Source organism: Marmota monax, unplaced genomic scaffold (genome assembly GCF_021218885.2).
Source record: "Marmota monax isolate L192 unplaced genomic scaffold, Marmota_monax_Labrador192_F-V1.1 WCK01_AAM20220418_F8-fsc00038, whole genome shotgun sequence".
NCBI classification, from domain to species: Eukaryota; Metazoa; Chordata; class Mammalia; order Rodentia; family Sciuridae; genus Marmota; species Marmota monax.
Window position 1 is genome coordinate 11343920 of NW_026692498.1, and position 27462 is coordinate 11371381.

Genomic DNA, 27462 nt, shown 5'->3' on the forward strand with positions numbered 1-27462 from the left:
TGGAGACCCTTTGGAAATAAATACATAGTGCCTCTTATCCATGGGGACACTTTCTGAGACTCCCAGTAGATGCCTGAAACTTTGGCTAGTACTGAGCTCTGTATACATTATGATGTTTTTTTCCTGTATTTGTACATCTAATATAGAGATTAGGCACAGGAAGAGATGAGCTATAACTAATAATAAAATAGAACAATTATAACAATATGCTGTAATGAAAGTTATTTAAAGCTTATCAAATGTTTATTTCCAGAATTTTCCATTTAATATTTTTGGGCCAGGGTTGTCCTTGGGTAGCAGAAACTGGAGATGAGTTAGGAGTACTGTGTCAGGGACCTGTCCTTGCTAGATGAAGCAGAGCTGGATAGCTGGCCGCAGGCCCTGGGCCGCTCACAGACCCGGATGGAAGGGCGGTGCACCAGGGGCCTCGAGGATCTCGGGCCTGGTCCCCGCTCCTCCCTTCCCTGTTTGCGGCTTCCTTTGGGCATTGCTTTGGCCTCTGTGGGCAGTCTCCACCTGCCCCAGGTGGAAGCAGCTCCCAGGTCCTCCTCGCCCACAGGCTAGCATGCATTTGCCACCCAATAGCTCACACTCATCCAGCTGTGCAGCACACGTGCAGTGACCACTGTGGGCCTAGCAGGTCAGCGCAGGCCACTGGGGTGACCATGACAGACGTAGTTCTTGCCTTTAAGGAGCTGTCGTTCTCAGGAGGAAAACACGGAACACAGGTCACAGGATGGGTCAGAAGAGGAGGGCCCTCAAAGAGAAGCTCCAGGGTGGGGCTGGGAAGGCTGGGGAGCCCGAGGTGGGCTCAGCGCAGGCCTCGGCAGAGTTCTGACCCAGGGGCAAGTGGGAGGCCCCCATTGTCACTTGACCTGTTTTCCAGGCCATGGCTGAGAAGTTCCTGGAGGGCGAGGTGCCCTTGGAAAAGTTTCTAGAGGACTTCTCCTCTATGAGGATGCTGTCCCATCTGCGCCGGGTCCGAGTGGAGAAGCTCCAAGACGTGGTGAGGAGGCCCCGAGCTTCCCAGGAACTGGCTGGAGATGCCCCTCCACCCCGTCCGCCACCCCTGCCCCTGCGACCAGGCCCTCAGGCGACACCCCCTGTGGCCGAAGAACAGCCGCCTCTGCAGCCATCTGTTGTGCCTCCCTACCCTTTGCCCTACAGCCCGTCCCCCGCCCTGCCCATGGGCCCCACTGCCCAGGGAGCCCTGCAGCCGGCCCCCTTCCCTGTGGTGGCCCAGCCCTCTGCCTCGTACAGTGGGCCTCTGGGCCCTGCCTACCCGTCAGCCCAGCCGGGACCCAGGTCTGCTGCAGGCTACCCCTGGTCCCCACAGAGGAGCACTCCACCTCGGCCGGGCTTTCCTGTAGCCCCGACTAGCACCTCTGGCCCTGGGTACCCCTTGGCGGGGGGCAGGGCCCCTAGTCCTGGCTATCCTCAACAGACCCCCTACCTCCCCACAGGAGGAAAGCCTCCCTACCCAACACAGCCTCTGCTCCCAGGCTTCCCAGGACAGCCCCAGCCCTCAGTGCCCCCTCGGCCCCCATATCCCCCAGGGCCCACTCCTCCATATGGGTTTTCCCCACCCCCAGGCCCTGCCTGGCCTGGATACTAGCCGTGGTTTGGCTCCTTGGCCCTTCCCTCCTCCACCTGCACCACGGCCTCTAGCCCACCTGTCGCTGAGATTTGAGGTTAATGGGAAGTGAGTTAGTGCTCCCCGTGGGCCTGCATCAGCACAAGGAGGCCCCAGGGGCACCTGGCCAGGGGCATACAGGACCCCCAAAGGCACTGAGGGTGTGTGTGACAGGTTGGCTATGACAGAAGCCCGCAGAACTTGCTGATCTTCTGGCCAGAGGCCCTCCTGGGAGCCGCTCCTGTCGGTAACTGGCTCTAGGTTGCAGGTCCTGCAGGCCAGCGGGAGCCAGGGCTAGTGGCGTGTGCATGCATTTGTGCACATCCTCTCGTGTCACTTCCAAGAACATCTGAACTCCTTGCAGAGTTATCTCAGTGACAAGGTGGCCTGGGGTCCCCACCCCGCCCACCCCCTACCTCTCCCCTGGGATTTGGCATATTTGACATGGAGTCCCAATCCAAGGGATACAGCTCTTGGTGTAAGACCATTCAAGAATGTTCTGCCTCACATACCCCAGCTAGGGGTAGTCTGGAGGGAGAGAACAGAATTAGGAAAAAACAGTGATTTTATGTCCTGTGAAGCCATAATTTAACCCCAGTAGGCTGGGGACAGAAGCTCCGTGTGCTGCTCTGAATGCCAGCAGCGCCTGCATAGCGAATGGGCTGGGATGTGAAGCCGACCCTAACCTTGCTTGCAGGTTGGAGGATCCAGGGGTCATCTTGGACCCTCTGGCTGGGGGAATGGAGAAGCTCTAGCCTGGGAGATTGTGGTCACGTTTGGGCTCAGCTAGGAGTTGGGGCACCTCCCAGCCACCCTTTCCTTCTCAGGGCCCCCCACTTCTGGCTGGCTTTTCTGAGGCCCACCCACCCACCTACCTATTCCTTTAGTGCCTTGAATCTCATTCTCAAGCAACCCCCTCTGTCCTTCATCTCCCCATGTATGCCTTCCTGGTCCCCATATCCCTGTAGACATCGTCGAAAGACACCCTAACAGTGACTTCCCAAATGGTGCTTTCCAAAACACCATCACTACACCGGGGTCAGTTTCTCTGCACCTCTCGTCTTCAGAATGTAAAGGGCAGGGATTGTGACGGTCACATGCAGCCCTAGCACACTGGGCTTTTAAACATGTGCAGTAGTAAAAATGACTACACTAGGCCAAAGGGGGTGACGAATGAAGCATTAACTTTGTACCAGATGTGAACCAGGTCTCGGCGGATCCTGGAGCTGCTACGGGTTAGGAAGTTGTATGTGCCTTGAGACATTCACTCCCCGAGTACCCAGCCTCTGGTGGGCCTGGGGGTGTGGGGGCCAAGGAGGAAACCTCACCTTCTGGTGCCTGCCCCCGTCCCGGGCCTGTGTGCCGTCTGTGGGTGTGCGTGATGCTAGATTAGCGCTGCCAGTTCCTCTCCAACTGTGCTTGCTTCTCGTAAGTTATTTATGAAGAGAAATCACTAATGGAGTCTGCTGAGTGCTTCTGGACTGGATGAATGACCGCCTGTGTGTTCGTGTAATTAATTGCCCTAATAAACTTCCATGAGTAACTTGTAGTGTTGTGACTCTGGTGGGCTTAGAAATGGAAATGTGGCTGTTTGGGGGTCCTGAATTTCTTCTGCAGCCTTCAGAAGCACGCTCTACTGAAAGGCCTCTAGCTTCTGTCCACAGAACACCTTCTGGCTGGCTGTCACTCTTGAGCTGCTGCCCTCCCCAGCCCTTCACCCGCTGGGCCTGGCTTTTCCTGTTCTTTGGTTCTCATTATGTATTTTCTGGGTGGAGCCTGCACCTGTGCCTTGTCCTGGGGGAGAGCTGTTTCATACAAGGCCACTGGCTCCCACTAGGGGGCGCCTGGGCCCCAGCCCAGCTTGGGACATGCACATTACTGCCACCTGCTGGGCTGGCAGCAGTGTCTGCTGGTCAACCTGGCCATGGCCCATCCAATTTCGAAGCTGGAATTGCAGGGCTTGCTCAGAGGGGCAGGGGACACTAAACTGGCTGGTCCACTAAGGACCCGCCTGCCCTCTTCCTGGCATTTCCCTGTGCTCCGCTGCTGGTTTTCAGAGGCCGGGGAGGACGTTGTGCTTTCTTCAGGACCAGCAGCTTTGCGGGAGTTGGGAGACCAGGTTTTGACGGTCCCTTAAGTCAGCCCTTCTGCTGTTCTTTCCCACAAGGTGACAAGGGCAGCCTCCTGTGGAGGGCACTGGGGTGCCCAGCCGCCAACACCATGTCCCCGCAGGGCTGCACAGCATTGTCGTGCTCATGCACGTTTTCTCCTTGAGCCTCTGGTGGCCCTTTCAGCCCTACTTTTAAATAGGAAGGAGATGCAGGCCAGGTGGGACGGTGGCCAGGTTGTCCAGCCTGGGGGCAGAGGTGGACAGGGGCCCGGGTCCTGGGGGCAGAGGTGGACAGGGGCCCGGGTCCTGGGGGCAGAGGTGGACAGGGGCCCGGGTCCTGGGGGCAGAGGTGGACAGGGGCCCGGGTCCTGGGGGCAGAGGTGGACAGGGGCCCGGGTCCGTGGGATCCCAGAGGCTGCAGGACTCTGCCGTGCCTTTGTGGTGCCAGAATCATCTCCAGGATGGCTGAGTGCCCCCAGCCCAGTCCAGTGCTCACTGCCCTTGTCCTGGCTGCACACTGGCCTCACCTTGTGGGTGTCTGTGGCTGAGGACACAGGACCTCGGGAAGAACCAAAGATGGCCCAGCTGTAGGGGAAAGCTATAGACTGTATTGTGGCCACAGAAGCAGGTCACCTGCCTTAGTCGGGTGCCAGAGCAGCAGGAGCACCAAGGACCAACTTTCTAAGGAAAGACTTGTGAGCTGCCACCAGCTGCGCTCCATGCTCCTTCCTGGGGCTGCACGCCTGAGATGGTGGGGCACACTCAGGCGTTCCTCAGGCCCTCACCAGACCTCGGGGGGGCCTCTGCCTGCACAGGGGACAGACCCTTCATGTCCAGCCTGGAAGGGATTCTGAGCCTAGTGGGGATACTTGGGTGAGGCCCTTTGAAACGTCCTTTCTGCTGTGATGCCAGGTCCGTCCTGAATCCCCAGGCCCATCCTGAACCCCCAGGCCTGTCCTGAACCCCAGGTCCCTGAATGCCGATAACTTGGAAGCGAGGCCTGTTGCTCAAAGGTTAAGGGAGCGTTCCTTCTGGATTGCCTTCCTCAACACGAGGCAAAGGTAGCAGATCCTGGGCTGCACACCAGTGCTTCCAGGGGTTGTCCAGTAACATTAGGGTGGTGGGTGACCCTGCTTCTGGATTCCCAGCACGGCTGGGCACATCTGTGACCTGGACTTAGCCATCTAGGCTGTCAGAACCTGGGTGGAAGGTGTATGGGGGCAGAGCGCCGATCAGACATTTTTCTGGAGTGCTGCCCCCCCACTCCAACTCTGCACCCACCGCTGCACACACCACAGCATCTCCCCTTTTTCTCTCTCAGAGTTGGCTGTTGTGACTTGGATCATCAGTTTTTGTGCTCCCAGGAGGTACAGGGCCGTGTTGAGTGGAGAAGGGCCCCACCCAAGACCGGTCACCACCAAGCTGCTTCATCTTTTGAGGGGGCTGCCAGATGCCAAAGGCCCAGTGGCCTAGCACAGCCCCTCCCTGTATCAGATGTGGGGCTCCTGGTTAGGTACCCTCCCCTTGAAGTTAAGGAACCGTGCTGCTGGATTTAGCTGTATGTCTGGGATCTCCAAGTGGCAGAGGAGACTATTTTAGCTGTAGGAGTTATTTAATCCAAAGGAACATATGAGGCTGTTTCTCTGACTCTCGTGTTACAGGTTAACTGTGACTGGCTGAAACTTCCTTAGCTTGGGACTTTCAACTGCCACTTAAAACCAAAAGCTTAATGGGCCAAGACTCACTAGGTGCCCCTTTGTGCCAGCCTCTGGGGTGGCATCATTGCCCTTGATAGCCCTTCTGGAGAGGAAGGTATCTTCAGATGTGGGGCCTGGAGAGTCACAGACGTGTGGCATGTGAGCCTGGGTACCCACCCCTCCCTAGCTGGTAGATGCTGAGGCGCTGAGCTGTCTTTGTGCAGCTCTGACCATGACAGCTCCAGACTTCCCCGGGAGGTCTCTCTTGTGGGCATTCCCAGAAGGATCCATAGGAGTGGACCCTGGACAGAAGAAGCCAGAACCCTTAAGTTCTCAGGAAGTAGAAAAAGCATTATTTACAAAGAACAGATTTAAACTACACAGAGAAACAGCCTCCCACCACGTGTGAGTTCCTCCCCGTTCTTCACGTGGCCAGAGTCCAAGGAAAAGGCCAGATTCTACTCAGTGCTGCACCCCAGTGGACGAGGAAGGGGCTGCCCAGGCTTAGGAAACAGGACCCTTCTGGACACCCCGAGTCTGCCTGGAAGGGCTCGCCTCTGGGTGCCATCTTCTCACCGCGATGGTGCCCGGAAGGTGCCAAGCTGTTGCAGCTGGCTTCCCCTGGGTCAGGGCCTGGGGGTGAGCGGGGCTGAGAGCTGGCCTGCCATGGAGGGCAGAAGACGTGTGGGAAAGGCACCCCAGTCTCTGTCCAGGCCAAGTCCTGCTGGGAGTGGAAACGGGGGCATCGCTTCCAAGTGGTGACGATCATTTCCTTAGGACAGGTCGGCTGGCTCTAGGTTTTTTTTTTTTGTCCCTGGTTCCCAGTTCTTTGGGGTGAGAAGGACAGGAGTTGGGGGCGGTGGGGGAAAGCCCACACCAGCTCAGTCTTGGGACAGCGGCTGTCCTGCTGCCAGGGGCTTCTCCACGCAGGGATCTTTTTGCGTTGTCTTCTGAGTTGGATTTAAGATCCGCGATTCCGGGTTGGGGATATGGCTCAAGCGGTAGCGCGCTCACCTGGCATGCGTGCGGCCCGGGTTCGATCCTCAGCACCACATACAAAGATGTTGTGTCCGCCAAAAGCTAAAAAAATAAATATTAAACTATCTCTCTTTCTCACTCTTTCTTAAAGAAAAAAAAAAATAAGATCCACGATTCCTCTGCTAGTCGCCAGGTTGGCCCCGTCGCCTCAATTGCTGGTGCTTATTCTTGCCCTTTTTTGAGAATCGAGGTGCTCAGGCCCCCTGTTCACATATGGGAGTAGGATGAGGAGAGCAGCTTCACCCTGGTGCTGTCCCCAGGACTGGGGGTCCTGGTGCCGGCGTTAGACCAGGGACAGACTCACCTTCTACAGCCTCTGAGCCACGTGCAGGTCATAGTCGCTGTCAGAGGAGTTGTCAGGCTGGGCAGAGGAGCGATTCAGGGCCCCTTCCAGAGCTGGGGAAAGAAAAGGGCCTTCAGAAGATCACAGGGGCTTTATGAGCTGGTGACAGCCCCTGGTATCTGTTTTGATCAAATCAGCCAAGCGATGGCTAATGATGCTGAACTCCAGGCTCCCCGGGGCTTAATTGTTAGCACCAGCGAGGAGCCTTGGTTCAGGGCTCCCGCAGGCCACTTAATGGCTCCCTTCGAGCTGAAGGAATCTGAGGAGCCTCATTTACTATCCAGCCTGTACGGCCCTCCCTGCAGGGAAATAGTCCCATTAGGTCCCAGCGAGGCTGGGGTTAATGACATCCATCCAAGTGCATTCTTCTCTCTAGATGAGTGGTTCAGGCCTCAAAAGGGACAGCTGAGGTCCATGAAGACTGTCCCTCCCACAGCCCTGATGTGACCTGCTGTCAAGTGGGTAGTTTGATCCCCTGCCCCCTGGGGTCTCCTTTCTCTCTTTGGACAAGGACTGGAGCTTCAAGGACATCACGTGACCATCGTGACAGGACCGGCCCAACTCTGCCTGCTGGCCTAGGAGCCCCCTGTTGCTCACCTGGATAGGCCGACAGGTGGGAGTTCCTGGGGGGCTGGCTGTACTCATTATCCACACAGGAGGCTGTGGGGTTCTCGACCTGGGACCGGACGGTCGCAGTGTGGTTGCGATGGAAAGACACTGCACAGATGCATTAGATAGATGCTTCATTAGATCTGTGCTCTCTCCTTCCCAGCAAGGGCCCAGAGCTCATCCTGTTCCACTAGGTGGTGCGGGGGGTGGGGTGGGGTGAGGAGGGCAGGAACACCCACAGTCCCTTTAACGCACCTCCCTGTCCTTTCTCCCTGGGGGGGGGGTGTCAGGCTAGCAGGGTAGTGGCAGACTTTGGGAGTATCTTGAGGTTGGCTCGCAATCTAATTGGCCAGCTGAGGCCGTCAGTCCGTCCATAGGCATTTACCCAGAGGGACTTGGAGCACAGTGATAGGAAGATGGAATCCCTGTCCTCCAGGAATTTTGAAATGTCATTAAAAAAAAAAAAAGACTGAACAACTTTAGAATCTTCTTGAAGGATTTACCCCTGGACTTGTAAAGGGGAGAAGGATGCAGAACGGGAGTCAGGAAAGAGTTAGGCTCGGATCCATTAGGATAGTGCTGGCTGCGACCAGAAGGAGAGGCTGAAGACCAGGCTGGAGCGAACTGATTGCATTGAAATTTTAAGTTTCTCTATGACAAAATTAGCTGGGGCAACCTTTCTTAATGCTCCCCTGCCTTGGAGACAAACACTGCAAAAATGCCCTTGAAGGCTCTGGTAAGTCCTGAAACGTAGAACCGTGTTAGCTTTGCTTAACTCCTGGTTTTCCAGCTCTCTCTGATCATGCAGTCCCTTTTGTGAGTGCTACCTATCAGCGTCTCTTGATCACTGTGTTGGAGAATTTTGCTAAGGTAGGTGAAGGCTATAGGGACCGCTGTTTAAGTCAACCACAGAGACAGAGGGACACCATGGTGTCTGAGGCTTCAGAGGCAAAAACCACTCAGTTGTCTGCCCCGTGAAGAAGCCTCAGCCCTCCCGGGTGTGGGGATGTCTGTTGGCCACGGTCACAGGTCACACCTTAACCAAATGCGGTGGAGATCAGAAGCCTCCAGTGGCCACCAGCTCTATGATCGGCATTGACTGTCCCCGTGGCCTGAGTCCTGGGGCTGAGGGGGGACCCGACCTCTGGGGACACTTACTATTCTGGTTCATTCCTGTGGGGCCGATCCACTGGCGTTGCTTCTTCTGGCGAACTGGGCAACAGACAGGAAAGCACATCAGTTCAGGGCACAGGGCATGATGGTGGGAGGAGGGGGGAGGGGCCCAAAGGCAGATTGTGGGTCCTGCCCCTCCAGTCTCTTAGGGCCTCCTTTTCTGACTTCCTAGGGAAGGGACTTGGAGTCATCAGGGGCCAAAGGAGGGTGCCCAGGAGGGTGCCGATGCAACTGGTTTCCCAGAAGAGCGACCACAGATGTTTAGAGCCAGAACTGAGACCTGGGTGAGCATTAGGGACCCAGCACTGCCCACCTCCGGGCTCTCTGTTCTCAGCATCCTTAATCTCACTTCCTTGTCTCTGAGTAATTTTCTCCTTAGTTCTGCGGGGCAAGGCTCTCAACGCCCTGGGAGGGGTGCAGTTACCTATTGTGTAGATGAGCACTCAGGGAGGAAGTGGCTCAGTCAGTGCTGCAAGCAGCTGACATATGGTTGGTGGAGCTGGGCCTACCTAGGCCTTGTGTCTCCAGCGCCAGAGGCTGTGCTAATGATCCAGCTCGGGCCTGCCACAACCCAGAGGATGGCCACAGCCTCCATCTGGCCTGTAGTGGGCCCCTACTGGGCCCCAGATATGGGCCAATTGGAGAGTATGATTTTCCTGACATTCTGTTACTTTGAGCAGGAGAGGAAAGATGGGGTGATGAAGGGCAGGCGGCTTTGGGTACCAGCACCTACATTTCTTCACCAGCTTCTTATAGGCGAGAGGGCCACACACGACCAGCAGCACGGCCAGGAGCACCAGGGCTAGGATGATGCTCACCACGGTGCCTGCAGCCAGGCCTGCAGGGTTGGGGTCCTGGCCTGGGCAAGGGAGGGCTTCCGTCAGTCCCAGTCCTGAGGGACCCACAGCTGTCCACTCCGAGGGCAGCTACCCCAATGCCCCTGCTCCTCCTGGAAACTCACCAGTATGTGTGGAAGGGAATTCTGTATGTGGCTGTCCCTGTATCCTTCTCTAGGAGTCCCTGCTACCAATTGGCCCATCCACAACTTGTCATCTAGAGTTGATTATCCAGCTATTGGCCACTCTTGTCATCAACTCTCAACTTTTGTTACTTGCAAGTGACCAACTTCCTCTCATACATCATCTTGTACCAATATATGACATACCAATAGGCAGCCAGCTCTCTATCCACTACCATCCACTACCCACCATCCATCCATCATCCATCACCATCCATCACCATCCATCACCATCCACTATCCACCATCTACCGTTCATCCATCCATTCATCATCTACCATCCATCCACCATCCACCATCCTTCCATCCACCAATCACCTTCCACTGTCCACCATCTACCATCCATCCACCCACCATCCATCTGTCCATCTTTCTCCTATGAATTATTAATTATTCTTTATGTAGTAAATATATACTGTCTGCCCATTGATCTTCTAGTTTCCATCCTGGAAGAGTAGGAGACAGAAGGAAGAGTTCTGTCACCCATCAATTGCCTAACGATGATCTGCCTGTGGCCTTGCCCGTCCCCTCTTCATCGTTCATGCTTATAGCTGCCTGAGTTCTGGTCAAGCTGTCTCTTGTTCCTTGACGCCCCCCTGCCCCCTGTACCCTCGCCATTTGCCATCCTCTTACAGGGCTCTGGGGCACTGTCCTTCAGAGACATGCTCATTAACCAGGTCCCAGAAGGAAAGTCCAGCCCTGCCTTCCCCCCACCATGGGCTGTGGCCAACTCACATGTGACAAACACCCTCTTGCAGAAGGTTTTTTTCTCCTGAAGTTCGTGGCATTGGGACAGCTTCTCCTGGGGACAGGAGAACCCGCTGGAGGTCTCACTGGCGTCCAGCGTGTGGTAGGAGACGAGGCCGTTGCACTTCTGCTCCTGGCACAGCTCCGCCCACCGAGCTGGGCCCCTGCTCACATGGCTGTCACACAGGGCTGCCCACTGGGTGGCCTGGCGCACCTCCACAGTGCCCTTACACACACTGCCACCCCCTACCAGGCGGCTCTGGACCTTGGGCTGGAAATCTGGGGAGTGAAGACCATGAGAGGTGAGGTGGCAGGCTTGGCACCAGCCCACGTGCCTGGCCCCTGGAGCCGGTGCCACCGGCAAAGCTGGGGCCCTGGCAGCGAGGAGGCTCTGTGAGGACTCGGGGGCAGATGCCTTCCTTTCGACCTTCCTTCCTCCTGGCATTCTTTCCAGCACTTGCCCTGACCAAACTCTCCCTGGGGCCTCTGGATGCCAGCGTCTGTCCTGAGATGCAACGCAGGGACAGAGGGCTTTTCAGAAGGGGGAAACTGAGGCGCAGGCATGGGGAGCTGAGACCCAGCTCTAAGTCCTCATGCTTCGCAGGGGGCAGAACCCAGGAGTCCTGCTGCCAGCCCTGGGCCCTGAGGGCTGGACTGTCAGGGACTCGGGGCTGGCTGGAGACTCATTCATTTCTGCTCGGCAGGGTGGAGATGGGAGCCCTTGGCGGAGGCCCACTCGGCTCAGTTTCGAGTGAGTTGTGATCTCACCAGCTTTGGGCCAGTTTCCATGGTAACATCCATCTTCAAAGTCCTAGTAAATCTTCTGTTTAGAAGAAATTTCAAAGGCAAGGCCCCTGGGTATGGTTTTGCAGCTTGTAGTCTGCATTATGAGGGCTTCTAGCTGAGGATGAGGGGCTGGGGGCCAGGCCATGTCCCTTCCTCAGACCAAGAGACCCTTGGAGGGGATTTCTGCCTGGAGGGGACAGCCTTTTACTAGTTTGCACCAGGTACCCCGGGGGGTGGGGGCAGCCCTGCTTACAGGGGAACCCAGGGGTCCAGAGCCATGCCTTCTATCGTTGTACGGGAATCTCTGGGACCCTGCCGAAACCCAGAGTTAAGAGGTCCAGCCAAGGCGAGACTCTGCATTGCACCAGATCCTGGGTGGTGCTGGCACTGCCACAGGAGGACCGAGCTTCGAATAGCCAAGGCGCAGCAGTTGACTGGATTGGCCCTGCCTGAGGAGAAACCCCATCTAATGTTCTGTGATGTCGGGCAAGAAACTGAGCCTGTCTGAGTCTCAGCTTCCTCATCTGTGAAATGGGAATAGTAATAGCTTCTGCCTCCTACAGTGGTGGTGAAAACTCAAGACTGCTGGTGGCGGTCCTGGAACCAGGTAGGTGAGCGGCTTCACATCTGGGCCCACGGCCTCCCCGCCTGCTGCGATGGCTCTGCCTTACTTTGAACTATGGTCTCTTTGGTTTTGTCTACTGATCCTGGTTTGGCCCCTTAGAGTCCCATAGACTCAGCCTCCCTGGTTCTTGCCTCAACCACATTACCACCACCACCTCTGTCTTTTGTCAGAGGTGACCCAGGGACCCGGGCAGAGAGCCCTCTTGGGGGCTTGCTCTAGCCCCAGGCCTCAGGGACCCCCCAGCCAGCCCTCATGATCCTGTAACATCATCCCTGGGGACTTTCACATTCCCCTCCTGCAAGGCCCACCCATCAGGTGCTCCCTGCAGGACTCTCTCCCCTTTGCTCTGCCAAACCCACCAGGGCCCTGCCTCCTCCTGGAAGCCCTGCCGAAGCTACTTCCCCAGGGGGCAGCTGAGCCATGGTCACGGAGTCCTGTCCCCCTTCCCGCTCCCTGTCCTTGCCCGAGTCTCAGGCTCAGTGTGCCCATATCCTCTGGTGTCTCTGTACCCTGGAGCTTGCCTGGCCATCTGCCCATGGCCACTTCCGGGCCACAGGAGGCCTGTGGGCTTGGCTGGGCTCACTCACCTGAGCAGACCAGGCTGAGAGCCTGGCCGCCCTCCTGGGCCGGGGTTTTCCTGAAGCACTGGTGCAGGGAGACGCAGCTGGAGTTCTGGATTTGCCATCGAATCGGCAAGAGCCTGCGTGCCCAGCGCTCTCCTGGGTCTTGGGGTTCTACTGCCTTGGCCTCGGGAGGCTGCTTCAAGGAGCCACACTGGAGGGCACCGCAGAGGAGGTCTCCCAGGCCCTGGAGCCCGTGGTGGTTCTCGTAGCTGATGGTGCCCCCCACGCTGCCGCTGTAGAACTCCACCACGCCGGCACACCGCAGGCCCCGGGGACCCGCCACCAGCTGCAGCCTGGGGGGTGCTGAGAGAGGGGGCGCGGGAGAAGGGAGCCGTCCTGAGCGCTGTGCCTGCTGAAGCACAGCCCACTGCTGGACCCCAGCAGATAATCCCTAACAGGCACGGGAGGTGGTGCATCCCAGACACTGCACAGGGCAGCTTATCCTAGATTTCCTCCCAAATCCCTAGGTGACGGGGCCTCCTGGGTTCTTCTTTGCTATGTCTGCACCCTCCAGGAGGCCTCCCGACCGCTTACCTGTGGGCTCTGGAGTCATGGTGGTTGGGGGGCTTGTGGGTGGAGGTGTCGTCGTCTGGGGCTCTGTAATGAGACACTCTGGTGAGAGAGGAAGGGGTGGGTGGAGGAGGGAAGGATGGGGTGTGGGGAGGGCTGGGGGCAGCCTGCAGTGTGAGGAAGATCCGGAGCTTGTGACATAAGTGCCCAATAAGCCCACCTGACCCTCACCTTCGCTAGGTGGCAGTCCTCCACTCTACAGATGGGAAGGTGGAGGTTAGGAATGAGGCTGTCAGCGGTTGGCAGGAACAGGGCCTGTGTCTTCATCCCCCAAGTGCCAACAGCAGTATAAATGACTGGGGGGCGGTTATCAACTGGGGACCCCTTTCTCTTCCACCTGCTTGCCTACGTCCAGAGCACAGACCCGGGGAGGCGCCCGGCCCAAGGGTGTCCGTGCGGCTGGCCAGTACCCACCTAAGCAGACGAGGCTCAGCGGGTGGCACTTGTATGGTGAGTCTGTGCTGCAGTTGGAGAAGGACACCCGGGGTCCATGGCAGATGATCTGGTTCTGGGGTGTGTTGAAGCGAGAGTAGGTGGTCAGGCCCAAGGAGTCCCCGCAGCGCAGCTTCCGGCAGAATCTGGTGGCCTGCTGAGAGACGTCCCAGTGGCGCAGCGCCCCCTTCCAGCTGTCACTGCACACCGAGTGCCACAGGTCCCTGGTGTGACTCAAGACCTGCAGCTGGCCCTGGCACCTGGAGTTGGAGCCGGTTAGCCTCACCTGGAGATCTGGGGTCAAGAAGTGGTGGCAGGGGTCAGTGGGGTGAAGAGGAAGGGCCCTCCCCTGGAGCCCTTACTGTCCCCTTCCCCTTTGGGCCCCTTGCCAGCCGGGTTCCCACCTGCCCCACTGCCTGTTCCTTCTGAGCTTCGTCCCTTCTGGGGCACTCCAGGAACTTTCTAGAAACCCAAGCTGGGTCACCCAGGAGGCCCTGAAGCTAGGGTTCCAAACTTGGAGCAGTGGGTAAGATATTCTAGGTACTTACTGTCCAGTGCAGTCACCCATTCCTAGAGATTCTGTGTCCATAGGTCTGAGATGGGGTCTGCCATCTTTTTTTTTTTTCACTTTTAAAATCCATTTTATTGAGGTACAATTTACGTATAGTGAAATGCACTCATTTTAAGAGTACTGTTGAAGCAATTTGACAAATGTATACAAGCATGTAACCACCACCACCTAGATATGGGACATGTCCATCACCCGGAAAGTTCCTGCATGTCTCTTGACAGTTAATTTCCCTGAATGTAGCCGTAGGCAACCACTGATCTGTTTTCTGTCATGAGAGATTAGTTTTGCCTGTTCTGCAATGTCATCTGAATAGGATCACAGAGCAAGGGTTTTATTTTCTTTTTGGTTTTTTTTCTTTCCCTCCTCATTTATTCATGTATTTGAGGTTTATGCATGTTGCTGTATGTATCAGTAATTCGTCCCATTTATTGCTGAATAATATTTCATTGTGTGGATTTGCCACTCTTGATTTTTTATGCACCATTTGGGTTGCTCCTGGGTTTTTCTGTGAACATTCTTGCTCAGGTTTTTGTGTGGGCAAATTTCCATTTCTCTTGGATAAATACCCCGAGTGGAATTGCTGGGATGTAAGTAGGTACGTGGCTTTTGTGATTTTATAATGCTTCATGAGCGGAAGGAAAAATATAGACACCCGTAAGCACAGATTGTTTTGGTGGGGGATTGGTCCTGGGACCTCCTATAGATACCAAAATCCATAGATACTCAAGTTCCTTACATAAAATGGCAAATGGGGGCTGAGGATTTAGCTTAGTGAGAGGCGGGGTCTGCATAGCATGTGCAAGGCCCTGGGCTCCATCTCCAGCAGCGGAAAAATAAATAAAAAAACATGCATTCAGCCTACATGTGTCCTCTCATGTACTTTGGTCATCCCTAGATTATATACAATCCTGATACAATGCAAATGCCATGTCATTTTCATAACAAGCAAAAAATTAGTGCATTTCAGTAGAGACACAGCCATCCTAGACCTGGCTACGTGTTTTTTATCTGCCGTTGATTGAGTCCACAGACACGGAGGGCTCGCTGTATATATATTTGTGTATGTACCAAGAGCTTAGAGAAGAATATACAAAAAAGAAATAAGCGTGCTGTTGCCTGGGGTACTGGGTGAGGAGGGGCTGGACAGAGGAGGACAGTGATGGAAGTGAGACTCTCCACTGCAGATCTTTTCATAAAGAATTGCCAGGCAATTTCATGAATTGCTTATTCAAGAAAGAAACAATTCAATGTAAAAGGCTCTTTTGGGGGATTCTGAGGCAGAAGGTTTTCCTGGTGGGGAACGTAGATGAGGACACTTGGGGCCTGGGCGCAAGGCTGGGGGCTTCCCAAGGTCACCTGGCTACTTGGATGCAAAGCAGGTTGATGCAACACCTGACTGAGGTAGGACACTTTGCAGACCCTGCGCCCAGCTGGCTGACTCCTCGAATCTTCCCCCGGGGAGGGACTTTCTCCCCATCTCACAGGTGGGGAGCTGGAGGCTCATAGAACACTTGCTGGAGCTCAGAGCTGGGTTGTCAGTGTGGGGTCCAGGTCCCAGCCCAGGACCCGCCAAGTCCCTGTGACTCCTTCGGATGGCACAGTGACTTCACAAGACTTGTGGCCTCGTTTCTCTCCAGTGCTATCCCAGCCGGTGTGAAAAACAGGGCGTGGTGAAATGTGGGGGAACTGCTAAGTTCACAAATATGTATCATGTTTCTTCGCTGTGGTGGGGTTCGCTCTGGTGCAGGTGACAACTTCTTAATCGGCAGGTCCCCCACAGCCTGGTGGATTCGCACCCCAGCCCCTGCGGAGCCCCAGGCCGCCCTTCACCCGGCTCTTCCTTACCTGGGTCCTCCAGGCTGAACCAACCGAGGCAGGAAGTGACTGCAGAAAGGAGAGAGGAAGGTCAGGAAGTGAGGCCTCCGCCCTCTCCCTCGCCCTCTCCCACGCAAACCCACCCTCTATTGAGCAATGGCCCTGGCTGCCCCCAGGGACCACTCTTATGGGTTCCAAGTCAGGGACTGTTATTCCACAGCTCAGAACCCCTAAGTGGTCATGAAATCAATTTAATGGATTGCAACCATTAATTGTCTTTCTTTTAAAAAAACTTAACTTTTTAAATGAGCACGAAGTGAAGCGGATTTTTCTTGAGTGCATGATTCTACGACCGTTAACGCCCAGGACCCATATGACCTCCATCCACGTCAAGACAGATACATACCAGTGCCGGGGCCCAAAGGGATCCCTCATGCTATCTTTCTGTAGTAAGGCAACCATTGCTTTTTCATTTTTATTTTTTCTTTCAAAAATGAAATGGAGAGCACACCTGTAATCCCAGTGGCTCGGGAGGCTGAGGCAGGAGGATCGTGAGTTCAAAGCCAGCCTTAGCAACTTAGCAAGGTTCTAAAGCAACTTAGCAAGACCTTGTCTCTAAATTATATATATATATATATATATATATATATATATATATATATATATATATATATATATATATATATTAAGGGGCTGGAGATGTGACTTAGTGTGTGAAGGGCCCCAATATAAAAAATAAATAAATAAATAAATAAAAGAAGGGACTAGAGTAGAGAATGACAGAGTGCATCAGGAGGGTGGGCATCACTTCTTTTTATGGGTTGGGGGTGCAACGTAAAACTGTCTCCTGTGTAGCTTTCACTCCAAAAGTTGAGCCTCTCTAGTTTTAGAGAACTGAGCCATCAGTTCGAGGGAACCCAAGGCTATGCTTGCTACTTTCTACACAGATGAGAATGGTGGCAAGTTATCTTTAACTGCTCCTGGATTCCAGAGGACAACAGGCTCAGATGGCAGGACTGGCCCAGGGCGGCACAGCACGTTGTCCCGTCTTCCCAGTGGCCATCTGGGGTTCTTACTCCCGGCAGCGCATGGCGTGGGGTGCTTGGTAGAGCAGCAGAGGCCAGCTTGCCTGTGGCTGTGGTGGGGGAGGAGGTATCATCTGGGTGGGGACAGGGTGGGACAGAGAGCTCCTGTGGCCTCAGAGACCCGTCTTATGGAGTGAAGCAGGTATTTCATTCCATCTGTCTGGCTCTTGGGGTTCCTTCTCTGTTGGAAGCTGGGGACAGCCCTGGATCCGGGAAGCTGCTTTATACATAGGAAACAGCTGTTTCAATGGCTCCGGAGAAATTATTGTTGGGTCTTAAAAAACTTAGGCCTGTCCTTGCCTGAGTGTTCTCAAGGGGCGGGGGTGGGGTGCGTCCTCCTCCCACACAAGGCACCTGGCAGTGAGCTGTGGTGGCCCTGTGATAAGTCCCCTTTACTTCAAGAGACGCCATCACAATCATCTGGACACTGTGGGCCTTGGAAGGGATGCTGATTCTTACAAACAGGGAGTCTTGGGCCTGGCGCAGTGGCCAGAGCTCTGGCTTGAGTGGAAAGGGAGGGTCCAGCTGTCCATCACATCTGATGGCAGTGGACCAGGCACCAGCTGGCATGTTGAGAGAGGCGGCAGGAGACCATTTGGCTCGCCTCCCCTCTCACCCCTGGCCTCTCGTTTCTACTTCCCCATGGTCAGTTGCCCCGTGGAAGCAGGGAGTCCAGTTCCTTTGGCTACAGCACGAGGGCTTAGGCAGCTGGAGGAGTGTCCGTGGGGAGAGATGTGTAGGTGTGCCCTTTGCTGCCGCATGACACAGGGGCTGGTTTTCAGGCACTCATGACTCCTTAGTGTTCTAGGCCTGAGCTGGCTCTGTCACTTCTTGCCTGTGGGCCTGGGGACCAAGTCTCATCGGCAGTGTGGCATGAGCGTGGGACCACCAATCTAGGGACATTGAGAGGATGTCCAGGGGAAGCCCCGTGCCTCCCTGGGCCCGGCTCAGTGCTGAGAGCTAGGGCTGCTGGTCTGGAGAGCCTACCCGGCCTGGGGCAGGAGTGGCCAGCATGGCAGGCCTTCCCGAGTTGCTCTGGCAGGAGAAGCCCTGTCTGGGAAGCACAGGGGGCCAGAACCCAGGGAGCACAGGGAATGCGGGAATATAGAGTGGGAACTTTGCCTTCTCAGAGCTCACAGTCAACTTTCATTATTAACCGCAGCTACCAATTATTGAGCACCTGCTGCACACAGGGAACTTGAGATGGTTCCTTACAGATATTATGGTGACTCTCCCACACAGCCCCATTATGGGATTTAAGTGTGTTTGTGGTATAAATGTTGGGAGAAGGCACGTGCCCAGCCAGTGTGACATGGCTAGCAAGTGGTAGGCCTTGGATTCAAACCATGATTCCGACTTCAAAATCGTGCCCTCAGCTCTCAGCCACCCAGCCGTTGTCTCCGAAGCATCACATTGGGAGGTGCAGAGATGGACACTACCTAGACCCCGACCCAGAGGGCTGGAGCCGCCAGACCCTGAAACCCCTGGAGGCAGAGACTGGGCCTGGCCGTCCTGCAGATCCCACACACCACAGCACAGCTGCTGCTCAGAGCATGTTCTCAGGAAAGACTAGAAGTGCTGGTGAACCAAGTGGAACTGAAAAAGAAAGTGCTCTTGAGAAAAGCGGTCTGTGCATTCCAGGGCGTTGCCTCCCTCTGGGCACCTGCCTGGTCCTCTTCCCATTGTCCACCACCATCACTATTACCATCACCACCACCATCACCACCACCATCACCATCAGCAATGTCACCATTGTCACCACCATCATCACCATTACCATCACCATCACCAAATTACCATGGTTGCCATCATCATCACCACCATCACCAACACCACCACAGTCATTGCCATGCCCACCATCATCACCATCACCAATATCACCATCACCATCACCACCACCATCAGCATTTTTACAGTTTTCACTCCCCTGGATATTTTTGTGCTTAACTCTCTCAATCCCCACCACAAGGCAGTAAAGTGGGTGTCATCATTTTTGGTCCTCATTTTGTAGATGAGGGAGGTTAAATAATTTGTCCAAGTTGCAAGTGGCAGAGGCTGTGCTTTGCCCGTTAGACCAAGCTATCTCCCCTCCCTTCCGAGGGAGGCCTGGGGTGCTCTGCTCAGTGTCCCCAATTCCTGCATGGTCCTGGCAGGCAACCCTGATGGAAGGGAATGAACTTATGGCTTTGTTCAGTTCATGCACGTGCCAGACTTAACCACGGACTTGCTGTGTGACATTGGCAGCCATTCAACCTCTCTGGACTCGGTTTCCTCATCTTAACGTGATGAAGTGCTATTCCATGACCCCTTACCTTCCTCTTGGTTAAAACTTCCGTGCTCTATAAGGTAGTTCCTAATGTATCTCAGGGCTGGGAGGAGGGGCAGAGGTGGGCAGAGAGATGCCGGCTGACTTGGAGTGCCTATTCTTTGCCTGTCCAGTGCTACTTTCCGGTTTTGATCGTCCACCACCTGTTTTCATTTTTCTAGCGATCCTCCCCGTGTCTGACTAATACCCTCCTTCTTCTGAGCCCTGTGTTCCGGGCTGCAGTTCAGTCCTGCCACATTCTTTCTAGAGAGAACTCCTGCAGCCCGAGGCTCAGGGCTGCGCTCTGAGGCTCTCAGGCCTCCAGGGGCGGGGATGGGAGCATCGCGCCATTTCCTTACCCACCGTCCACGACCGTCCTCCGAGCGGCGGGCTGGGCATGAGGATTCTTCAGAGGCGCTTTCCTTCCCCACCCACCTTCCCTCGAGCCCCCACGATCCAGGGCTTGGACTTGCTAAGCCCTAAAAGCCAGAGAGTCAGAGGGACTTCCCACTGTTCCCAGGCCCCAGTCTCACTGTCCCTGCATCTGTAGAAATTCGGTCACTTTGACCTGGCCTGCCCCGAGGTTTTGGTGAGGGTAGATGAATTCCTGAGGGCGGCATGGAGACATGTAGATCCTCTCCCCCTCCCCACTCAGAAGGATTCCCACTTTGGCCTTCAGTTCCGCATCCTGTGGAGGAGTGAACTCAGGGCCTCATGCATTTGAGCCAGTTTTATAAAAGATTCTCTTTTGTTTTGCTTTTAAACAAATCCTAAGATATTTTTGAAAAAGAGGGTGTCCTGGTTCCTGGCTGCTTCACCGGGAGCCCCGGGCAGCTGCCTTTTGATCTGGCAGCACCCGAGGGCACCCTTCTTTCTCTCTGCGTCTGGAGAGTTCTGGATTTAAGCACACAATGTCGTCTGCAGTGGAATATACGAATTTCCACACCAAGTGGGATGCAACGAGATGATCCGTAGCCTCCCATTGGATCGGGTCCGGCTCAACACCAAATGCATTTGTCAGAGACTGTCAGCGAGTCCCGGTTTTGGAATCGCAGATGGGTGTTGCTGGAGCGCCAGGCTGCATTCTGTTTTACAGACCATGTGGCTGCTCCTGTGCTCCTGAGGGGGTTCAGCAGAGACAGAATTTAGCCCAGGCCCGCTGATTGCAGATCCTGGGCCCCTGTCCCTGCCTCTGATCCACTCAGAGGTCCTGTGTGGTGTTTGTGGCTGGTACACACTGGGAAATGGAGACTAAGGGTGTGGGCAGCTTAGGATCTGGTGGGCAGCCAGGGAAGGGCTGGTACCTGATTGACCATGATCACAGTGGATTCGCTCCTACCTGGGGCAAACCCAGAGCAAAGAAGACCCTGACCCCATTTCTTCCTTAAAGCCTCATCGATGGGGACTGTCACCACTGTTACAGAGAAGGAAGCCAAGCAATTGCTTTTGTTTGCATGGGAAGTCAGATGAGCCTTTTCTTCATAGATGACAGTCCCCTCCAACTGCTGTACTGCTCTCACCAACCGTGGCCAGCATCCAACTCGGTGCCTGGCTGGCTCTGGGGGAGGACGCAGGATCTCTCCCCTGGCACCCTCCGCGCTGGCTGACTTGGAGGCTAGGATCCCCACCTTGCTGATAGAGCATTAGTCAGTGGTGACGAGTCCATCTTGAAATAGTAGCAGGGCTTCCGGGGAACCAAAGATCAGACATGACCAACATTTTGGGTCTTGCTAGAGCACCAGATGAAGGAGTTGGGATATGGTTGGGAGCCTTTTCAAATGCAAAACATTTGGAGCATCATCCAAGCCAGGAGAGGCGAGGGGAATGGAGCCTGCCAGAAGAAACTGAGAGGGCAGATTGGAGTTTAATCTGGCTCACAGGGCCTGCGTCCACACACAGACAGCGGATGGTGGCCAGAATGGCCTTTGCTATTTAAGCAGCTATTTTTCTCTCTTCCCGGTGCCTGGTGTGTTTAACTGAATTGGCACGAGTTTCATGACAGATAGTGCATCTCTGCTGTCACAGGGACATGTCCTCCCTTTGGTTCAGAGCCTCACATACCGCAGTGCTGTTTCCCACACGGGAGCTCTTTCACCCTGAGCCCCGTGGGGCAGGATCATGTTCAGACCCATTTTCAGAAGAGGAAACTGAGGTCCAGAGAGGACCTAAGAGATTGCCCAAGTCACATACCTAGCTGGTTGGAGGGTCAGAACTGAAGCCCCATCTCTGTGGCCTGTCAGGGCCCCGTTCAGGGGTCCAGTTGTGTGCAGTTTTTTTCTCACTGCACGGGTGGGAATGCGTTTGATTTTGGAGCGCCGCCCAGACCTTCTTGCTGATGTTCGGAGCACACAGAGCATGTGCGATTTACCTTCTGTCCTCGGAAAGCTTTGAATTCCCCAAGGCGTCTGGCCTGGGACTTGGGACGAGAACTTGAGGACCTGGAGAGGCCACCTCTGCTTCCCTGTGGTCCTCCAGTTCATGGGAGAAAAGGCCTCCACGGCGTGGGCCTGTGCGCCAAGGACCCCTCTGCTGGACGCTCTCCCTGGGCCCACATGGTGGGCTCACTCACTTCCTTCAGGACCTTTTCTGGAGGTCCCCTGCCTGCGCGGCCACAGGGGTCTTTGAGTTGTTATTAGGCCCCAGCCAACTGCTCAAATATTAGCTTCTGGCGAGACCCAGCGAGCCCTCCGTGTGTGCAGCCCACCCTCTCAGAGCGCCACGTCTCCCAGTCCTCCTTTATCAGTCTGTGCCCACACCGCGTGACCTGGCATCCAGACACTCCCTAGCTCACCTTGTCTCTTGTCTCTCTCCTTATCTCACCCGACCCTTCAGATCCACCAGGGCAGGGATCTTGTCTGTTTTGTTCACTGATCCCGGCACATAGTAGGTGCTCAATCAACTCTCCATAACATCATTATTACAATTATCCTTTGAGGTGGGCTCTACCACTGGCCTCTATAGAGGAGAAAGCTGAGACCCAGAGGTTTTTGTCACTTTGGGTGGCCAAGTAGAAATCAGATTAGATCTGCGTTGCTCCAGAGACCCCTCCCCAGGGCCGCACACAACAGTGCACATACACGTGCTCACACTCGAGAACCCTACACACACACAGAGCAGGTGTTCCATCAACTCTGTCAGGTGGAGCTGGATTCCCTCCCTGCAGGGAAACCCCTCTGAAGGGGTGAGGCCACACAGAGTGACCAGAAGGCCTCACTTGTCTTCAGGGGCCTCCATTCCCTGCAAGGGTGGGGAGCTCTGGGCCTGCCAAAGGCTGCCCCTTTGTACTCAGAGTCAAGGAGGGTCTCGGCTCTGCAGCCCGGGACAGTGGCTCTCCGCTCCCCTCAGGAGCCGGCTGCCCCGGTCTATCATGGACACCCTCCCTGTGTGTATCTCTCGGCCTGTCTTTCCCCGTGGCCTTCACCTCCGCCATCTCTGTCTGGGACCCTTTCCCTCTTTCTCTGTCTGGCTGTTTCTTTTCCTCCCCTGGCCTTAGATCTCAGGGAGATGTCATCCTCTCCCAGAGGTCCCCTGCCTGCGCGGCCACAGGGGTCTCTGACTGAACATTGTTACTAGGCCCCAGCCAACTGTCTCCTGGGTTGCTCTCGACAGCGTTTCCGAAGGTGTTAAGTGTTTCAGACACTCATTTCCCCGTGTCCCCTACAGGCCTCCTCTTTGCGCTGGGCGGATCCACCAGGCCGGAGACACTGGTCTCACCCTTGCCGTCTCCCTGATGCTTTGCCCAGAACTGGGCAGAAGATGCTCAGTAAATACTTATAACATGTAGAGATGAAGGAAGGAAGGAAGGAAGGAAGGAACAGCCTGTCCAAGAGGCCTGGGAGATAGGAGATCCTTGTAAAGGCCAGTGTCTGGCAAGACTCCCCCACGACCCGTCCTACCTGGTCTTGTTCTTGTTGACACTCTGTTGTTATGGTCACGCTTATTGAGCATGTACTACACTACATGCCAGGCGCGATACTAAAATTCAATGTGCACAAATTCATTTAATCCCATAAACCTCTGTGAGGTATATTATCATTTTCAATTTTCAGAGGAGGAAACTAGGGCTTATAGAACTAGTCCAAGGTCATCCTGCTGGCAAGTGGCAGAATTCAATTCAAATTGACTTCTGGAGTCCCATTGGCTGGGGCTGGCGGGTGGTGAGAGAGACCTGAGCCACCTCCCCAGCCCACCCCAGGCAGGTCGAGGCTAGAGGGGACAGCTGTGCAAAGTCCTGCCCTCCCCTTTCACCCCTGACAGGCTTTGGGCATCTCTAGGCCTCGGTGGCCCAAAAGTCCCCAGCCAGGAGGCTGCTGTTCCCAGGGCTCTGGCACCGATGCGCCTCTTCTTGGAATGGCTCCAGGTACCTGCGGTCTTGGCCCCCAGCCCCAGTGCTGGCCCGTGGGACCCCCACCCTGGTTGGCTGCTTCTCTGCTGGTCGAGGCCGGGCTCTACGGCCATTCTCTACCCCTGGAGCGGTTCCGGGGCCTTCACTCTCGGCTACGGGTGCAGAGAGCGGCTCTGTGAGACAGGAGGGTGGTGCTGGGCTCGGTTGCCCACTTGCTGCCCCTCCCTGGACTGTCCTTGGCTTTTCTGGGCCTGTTTTCCTCTCTGTAAAATGGGGCCAATGAGCCCGCCTGCTTCCTACTTCCCAGACTGGGTTCCAGAAGACCATGGCTTTAAAAATACTTTTGATCCCAACAAAGGTGGTGCTAATTATCATTATTATTATTGTTATGATCTTGAGGTACTGGGGACTGAACCCCGAGGAAACTTTACCACTGAGCTACGCCCCCAGCCCTTTTTATTTTTATTTTTTTGAGACAGGGTTTCTCTAAGTCGCCCAGGCTGACCTTGAACTTGCCATCCTCCTGCCTCAGCCTGAGTTGCTGGATTACTGGTATCTGCCACCACGCCTGGCAAAGGGAGGGAGCACTCATTACCTACCAGTTCACACAAACATGTCCCCAGGAGCCACATGCCCCTGAGGGTCTCCAGACTGGGTGAAGGCGCTGCTTCCAAATCTTCCCGACTCTGGGTTGCATGGACCCAGGGGACCTGCCAGTCCCACCAGCAGCCTCGCCCCACAATGGTGCTCAGGTGGGAAGGACCATGGAGCAGGACCCACTCTGGACCAGCAGGGAGTCTGTGGGGGATGAGCCACAGGGGAGGGGGAGCAGCATCTGCTCCTAGGAGCCTCGGGGACCCAGAGGGCCGCAGCAGCTCCTTGGCAGGGTGCTGGAAGCCAGCTGCAATCTGGGGCAGAGACACACCCTGACAGCGGTACAGAGGCATTGTATAACTGGCTGTTATGCACACGACCGCCATGTGAGCGTGTGTGCACAGGAGCCGTGTCACAGCACACTCACAGGGAACCTAAGCCATGCAATGCCCATGAAAGTGCACCCAGAGTGCTCACACTCAAGCACACAGCACGCACATACGAACTCACACTCAGACACGCATGCTGAGTTCCCAGCACACCCGCACTCCCGCACTCACACCTCACCACCTGAGGCTCTGCCGGGCAGGTGAGGCCCAGCCTGTCCCCTCCGCAGTGGGAAGCCCCCTGCCACCTCCTGTTCGGTGCTGGAGTCCAGCACCCCTCGCCCTGCCACACCTTCCAAAGCCCCCGGAAGCTCCCAGGCCTCATCCAGCTGACAGCCTGCTCCCCACCTTCTCTAAATGGGAGCTGGAGACCTGCCGAGGCTGGGGGACTCTCTGAGGCTACCCATGGTCAGGCTTAGAACTCAGGGCTTCCGCCTCCCAGGCCACATCACCCACTGCCCCCCACTTGTCCAGGAGCCTCCTGACTGGCCAGCAGAAGGACCCTGGGCCTGCGGTAGATCTGGTAGCTGGGGCCTTCTTTGGGGCCCACCTACAGCTGCATGCTGTAGGGACCACGAACAGTGAACTGCGTCCCTGACATCTGCTCAGCTGGGTCCCCGGAGGGAGTCCTGCTTTCCCTGGCTCACTCTGGCCCAGAGAGTTGGCAAGTTTCTCCTGGGACCAAGCACAGGCTGGGTCCTCACGGGCTACCCTGCAGAGGGCCGCCACGCAGGACGGGGCTGGACAGTTGACTTCTGGGCTGAGTCTGATTTGAGCACAAATGTGCTTGGCGGGGTTCAGGGGGGCCCTGGACAGCACAGAAGCGGGCTTGGGGCACTGACGGTGCCAATAGCAGAGCCCAGAGCCGAGCCGGCGCTGGGGAAGCAGACGGGGACCCTGGTGGCCCCAAACTTCCCGACACATCCGAGAGGTAAGCAACAGGCCTCAGAGGCAGACCTGGGAGGAGATGGCCGACTCCCCTGCACAGCAGCGAGCCCAGACGTCCCTACAGAGCTCGGCAAGGTACTCACCCAGAGTCCCCAGCAGGTACGCAGCGGCCAGCAGCAGATGCTGGGACCCCATGGGCGCAGCCTCCTCAGCCTCGGCAAGCCGGCACCCGTGGGTGAGGGTGTCTGGCCCGGTGTCTGGCTCTCAGGGAGGGAGGGGGCCGGGCGGGGCGGGCAGAGCAGGGGTGGGAGGGGGCGGCGGCAGGCAGTGGGGCCTGCGTCACCGTGTTTGAAGTTGAACTGTCAACTTCCTCCTGGCAAAACCACCCACCCCAGATTGAATGGAGGCCCTGGCCTCTGCCAGTTTCCTGCCTGAGGTGCCAGGACTGGGGTGGTGCCCCCGATGATGCCCGCACCTGGACGGGGCAGGCATCCTGGTGGGACAGGGCTGTGGGGTGGGGCCCTGAGTCGGAGGCCGCCTGGCTGTAGGTGAGCGCAGAGGAGTGGACGTGGCAGGAGAGGCACCAAGGCAGGGCTCCCACCAGGGGTCTCTGAGTGGGGCTGGGGGGCGCCAGGTGGGAAGTCAGGAACGCGACCTCGGTTCCTGCTGCAGGCTCAGCGGTGAGAACCAAAATGGAAGAAGCCCCACTTCATCCCTTGATGAGGGATGAAGCTGGAATCTAAGGGAATCCGTGTGATCTCCATGTTGGTGCGCGCGTGCGCGTGCATGTGTGTGTGTGTGTAACCTCTGTGTGGAGGCTGATCTTGGAGGGACCGGAATCAACCTCAGGTCTGCTGAAGAAGCAGGGTCTCTAGGATTCTGCAGAGCAGATGGGGACCTGGAGCAGGACAAGGAAGCAGGACAAGCAGTTCCTCTCTCACGTGCTTCAGGCTCCAGGATGAGTGGGCCAGGTGCCTGAATCTGGCTGTCCCAGAGCAGTTCAAGGACATGACGGCTGGTGCCTGTCCTCTCGGCCCCTCCCTGTGCACTGTCCCCCTCTCCCCCCAGCAGCTGGGCCTCCCCTTCCTGGCATACCCACTAGGCTCCCCAGCCTCAGCCCTTCTCAGTTTCCATTAATCGAGGCCTGAGGGTTTCAGGTGCCGCAACCTGTTTAGCAGAAGGAAAAATCAAGGAAAGGGGAGGCTGTGGGAGCCGATATTGGGGGCCACACCCACCACCTGGTGGAGGTCTGGGAGGTGCCTCCGCCCTTCCCCAGAGGTGGCACTGCCTTGGCCCAGCTCTGACTGGCCAGGCCTGGCCTGGATCCCTGCCTCACATCCATCCTTCCTGGCCCTGCGAATCGGCAATCCCAGTCCAATCCTTGCTCCAGGCTCAGCTTCAGGAAGGCAGAAATGAGAGTTGCACCCTCCACCTGCTTACACTCCAAAGACCCCTTGGGTTAGTTTGCTCTTCAGGACTTAGTGTTTATCGGGCCCACGGATGTGTGTATGAAGGGGCCCCTCAGAGGCCCTGTTCCAAGCTCCCTTTACCTAATCAAACCAGAGAGGGAGAAAATGGTTTTACTGAGCACCTATCTTGAGCCAGGCAGTACCTTTCATCTTCCCAACCATCATGGAAAGTTGGCTCAGCTTCTCATTTCACAGATGAGAAAACTGAGGATCAGAAAGCCCCGTCCTTGTCCCCAGGAGGTCTAAACTGAGTTTTGAATCCCCCTTATTTTTGTCCCGCATTACCTTCCTCACTGTCACTGGCTCTGCACCCTTACTAAAAGCAAAGAGGCTTTTTGTCGAGTTTTGGAGTCTTCATCATCTGGGCAAGGTTACGGCTTCGGCTCTTATTTTTGTTTGGTACTTTGTGTTTGAGAAACTGAAAGTAGCGCAAGGCCTCTGCTTGCTGCCTTGGGGTCGGGGACCTTGGGACCCTGGGACCCCAGCGGAGGGGCGAGCTCCACCCCAGGCCTCAGCCCCCGCTGTCCCTGTCGCCCACCGCACCCATTACCTCCGCGGGGCGCGCGCCCCTCCCACCCCTCCGGGGCCCCCTGTCCTGGC

General features: G+C 56.0%; 2 protein-coding genes across 4 annotated transcripts in view; one reads left to right on the top strand and one right to left on the bottom strand.

Annotated features, from left to right (window-relative positions):
- The window catches only part of Vps37c (VPS37C subunit of ESCRT-I), a 29120-nt gene extending 25944 nt beyond the window's left edge, over positions 1-3176 (top strand). For all 3 annotated transcript variants that reach the window (XM_046445626.2, XM_046445627.2, XM_046445625.2), the window contains exon 5: positions 887-3176. In XM_046445626.2, coding sequence (XP_046301582.1) covers positions 887-1615 — 729 coding nt within the window. In that variant the 3' untranslated portion in view covers positions 1616-3176. The remainder of the gene's footprint in view (positions 1-886) is intronic.
- Positions 3177-5770: 2594 nt separating this feature from the next.
- On the bottom strand, positions 5771-25649 carry Cd5 (CD5 molecule). The gene is made up of 11 exons (XM_046445629.1): positions 25537-25649; positions 15821-15859; positions 13387-13698; positions 12937-12999; positions 12367-12705; positions 10357-10647; positions 9337-9462; positions 8589-8642; positions 7419-7538; positions 6783-6874; positions 5771-6520 (listed from the first exon to the last, which is right to left on the bottom strand). Exons 1-10 carry the CDS (start codon positions 25586-25588, stop codon positions 6786-6788), a joined length of 1485 nt encoding a protein of 494 aa, XP_046301585.1. The 5' UTR covers positions 25589-25649; the 3' UTR covers positions 5771-6520; positions 6783-6785.
- Between the last annotated feature and the right edge of the window lie 1813 nt (positions 25650-27462).

Coding starts and splice junctions, on each gene's coding strand:
- Cd5 (XM_046445629.1), bottom strand. CDS start 25,588: ATGGGGTCCCAGCATCTGCTGCTGGCCGCTGCGTACCTGCTGGGGACT. Junction 10,648..12,366: donor TCTCAGCCTGGTCTGCTCAG/GTGAGTGAGCCC, acceptor TTCACTCCCCAG/ATTTCCAGCCCAAGGTCCAG. Junction 8,643..9,336: donor TAAGAAGCTGGTGAAGAAAT/GTAGGTGCTGGT, acceptor TCTGTTGCCCAG/TTCGCCAGAAGAAGCAACGC.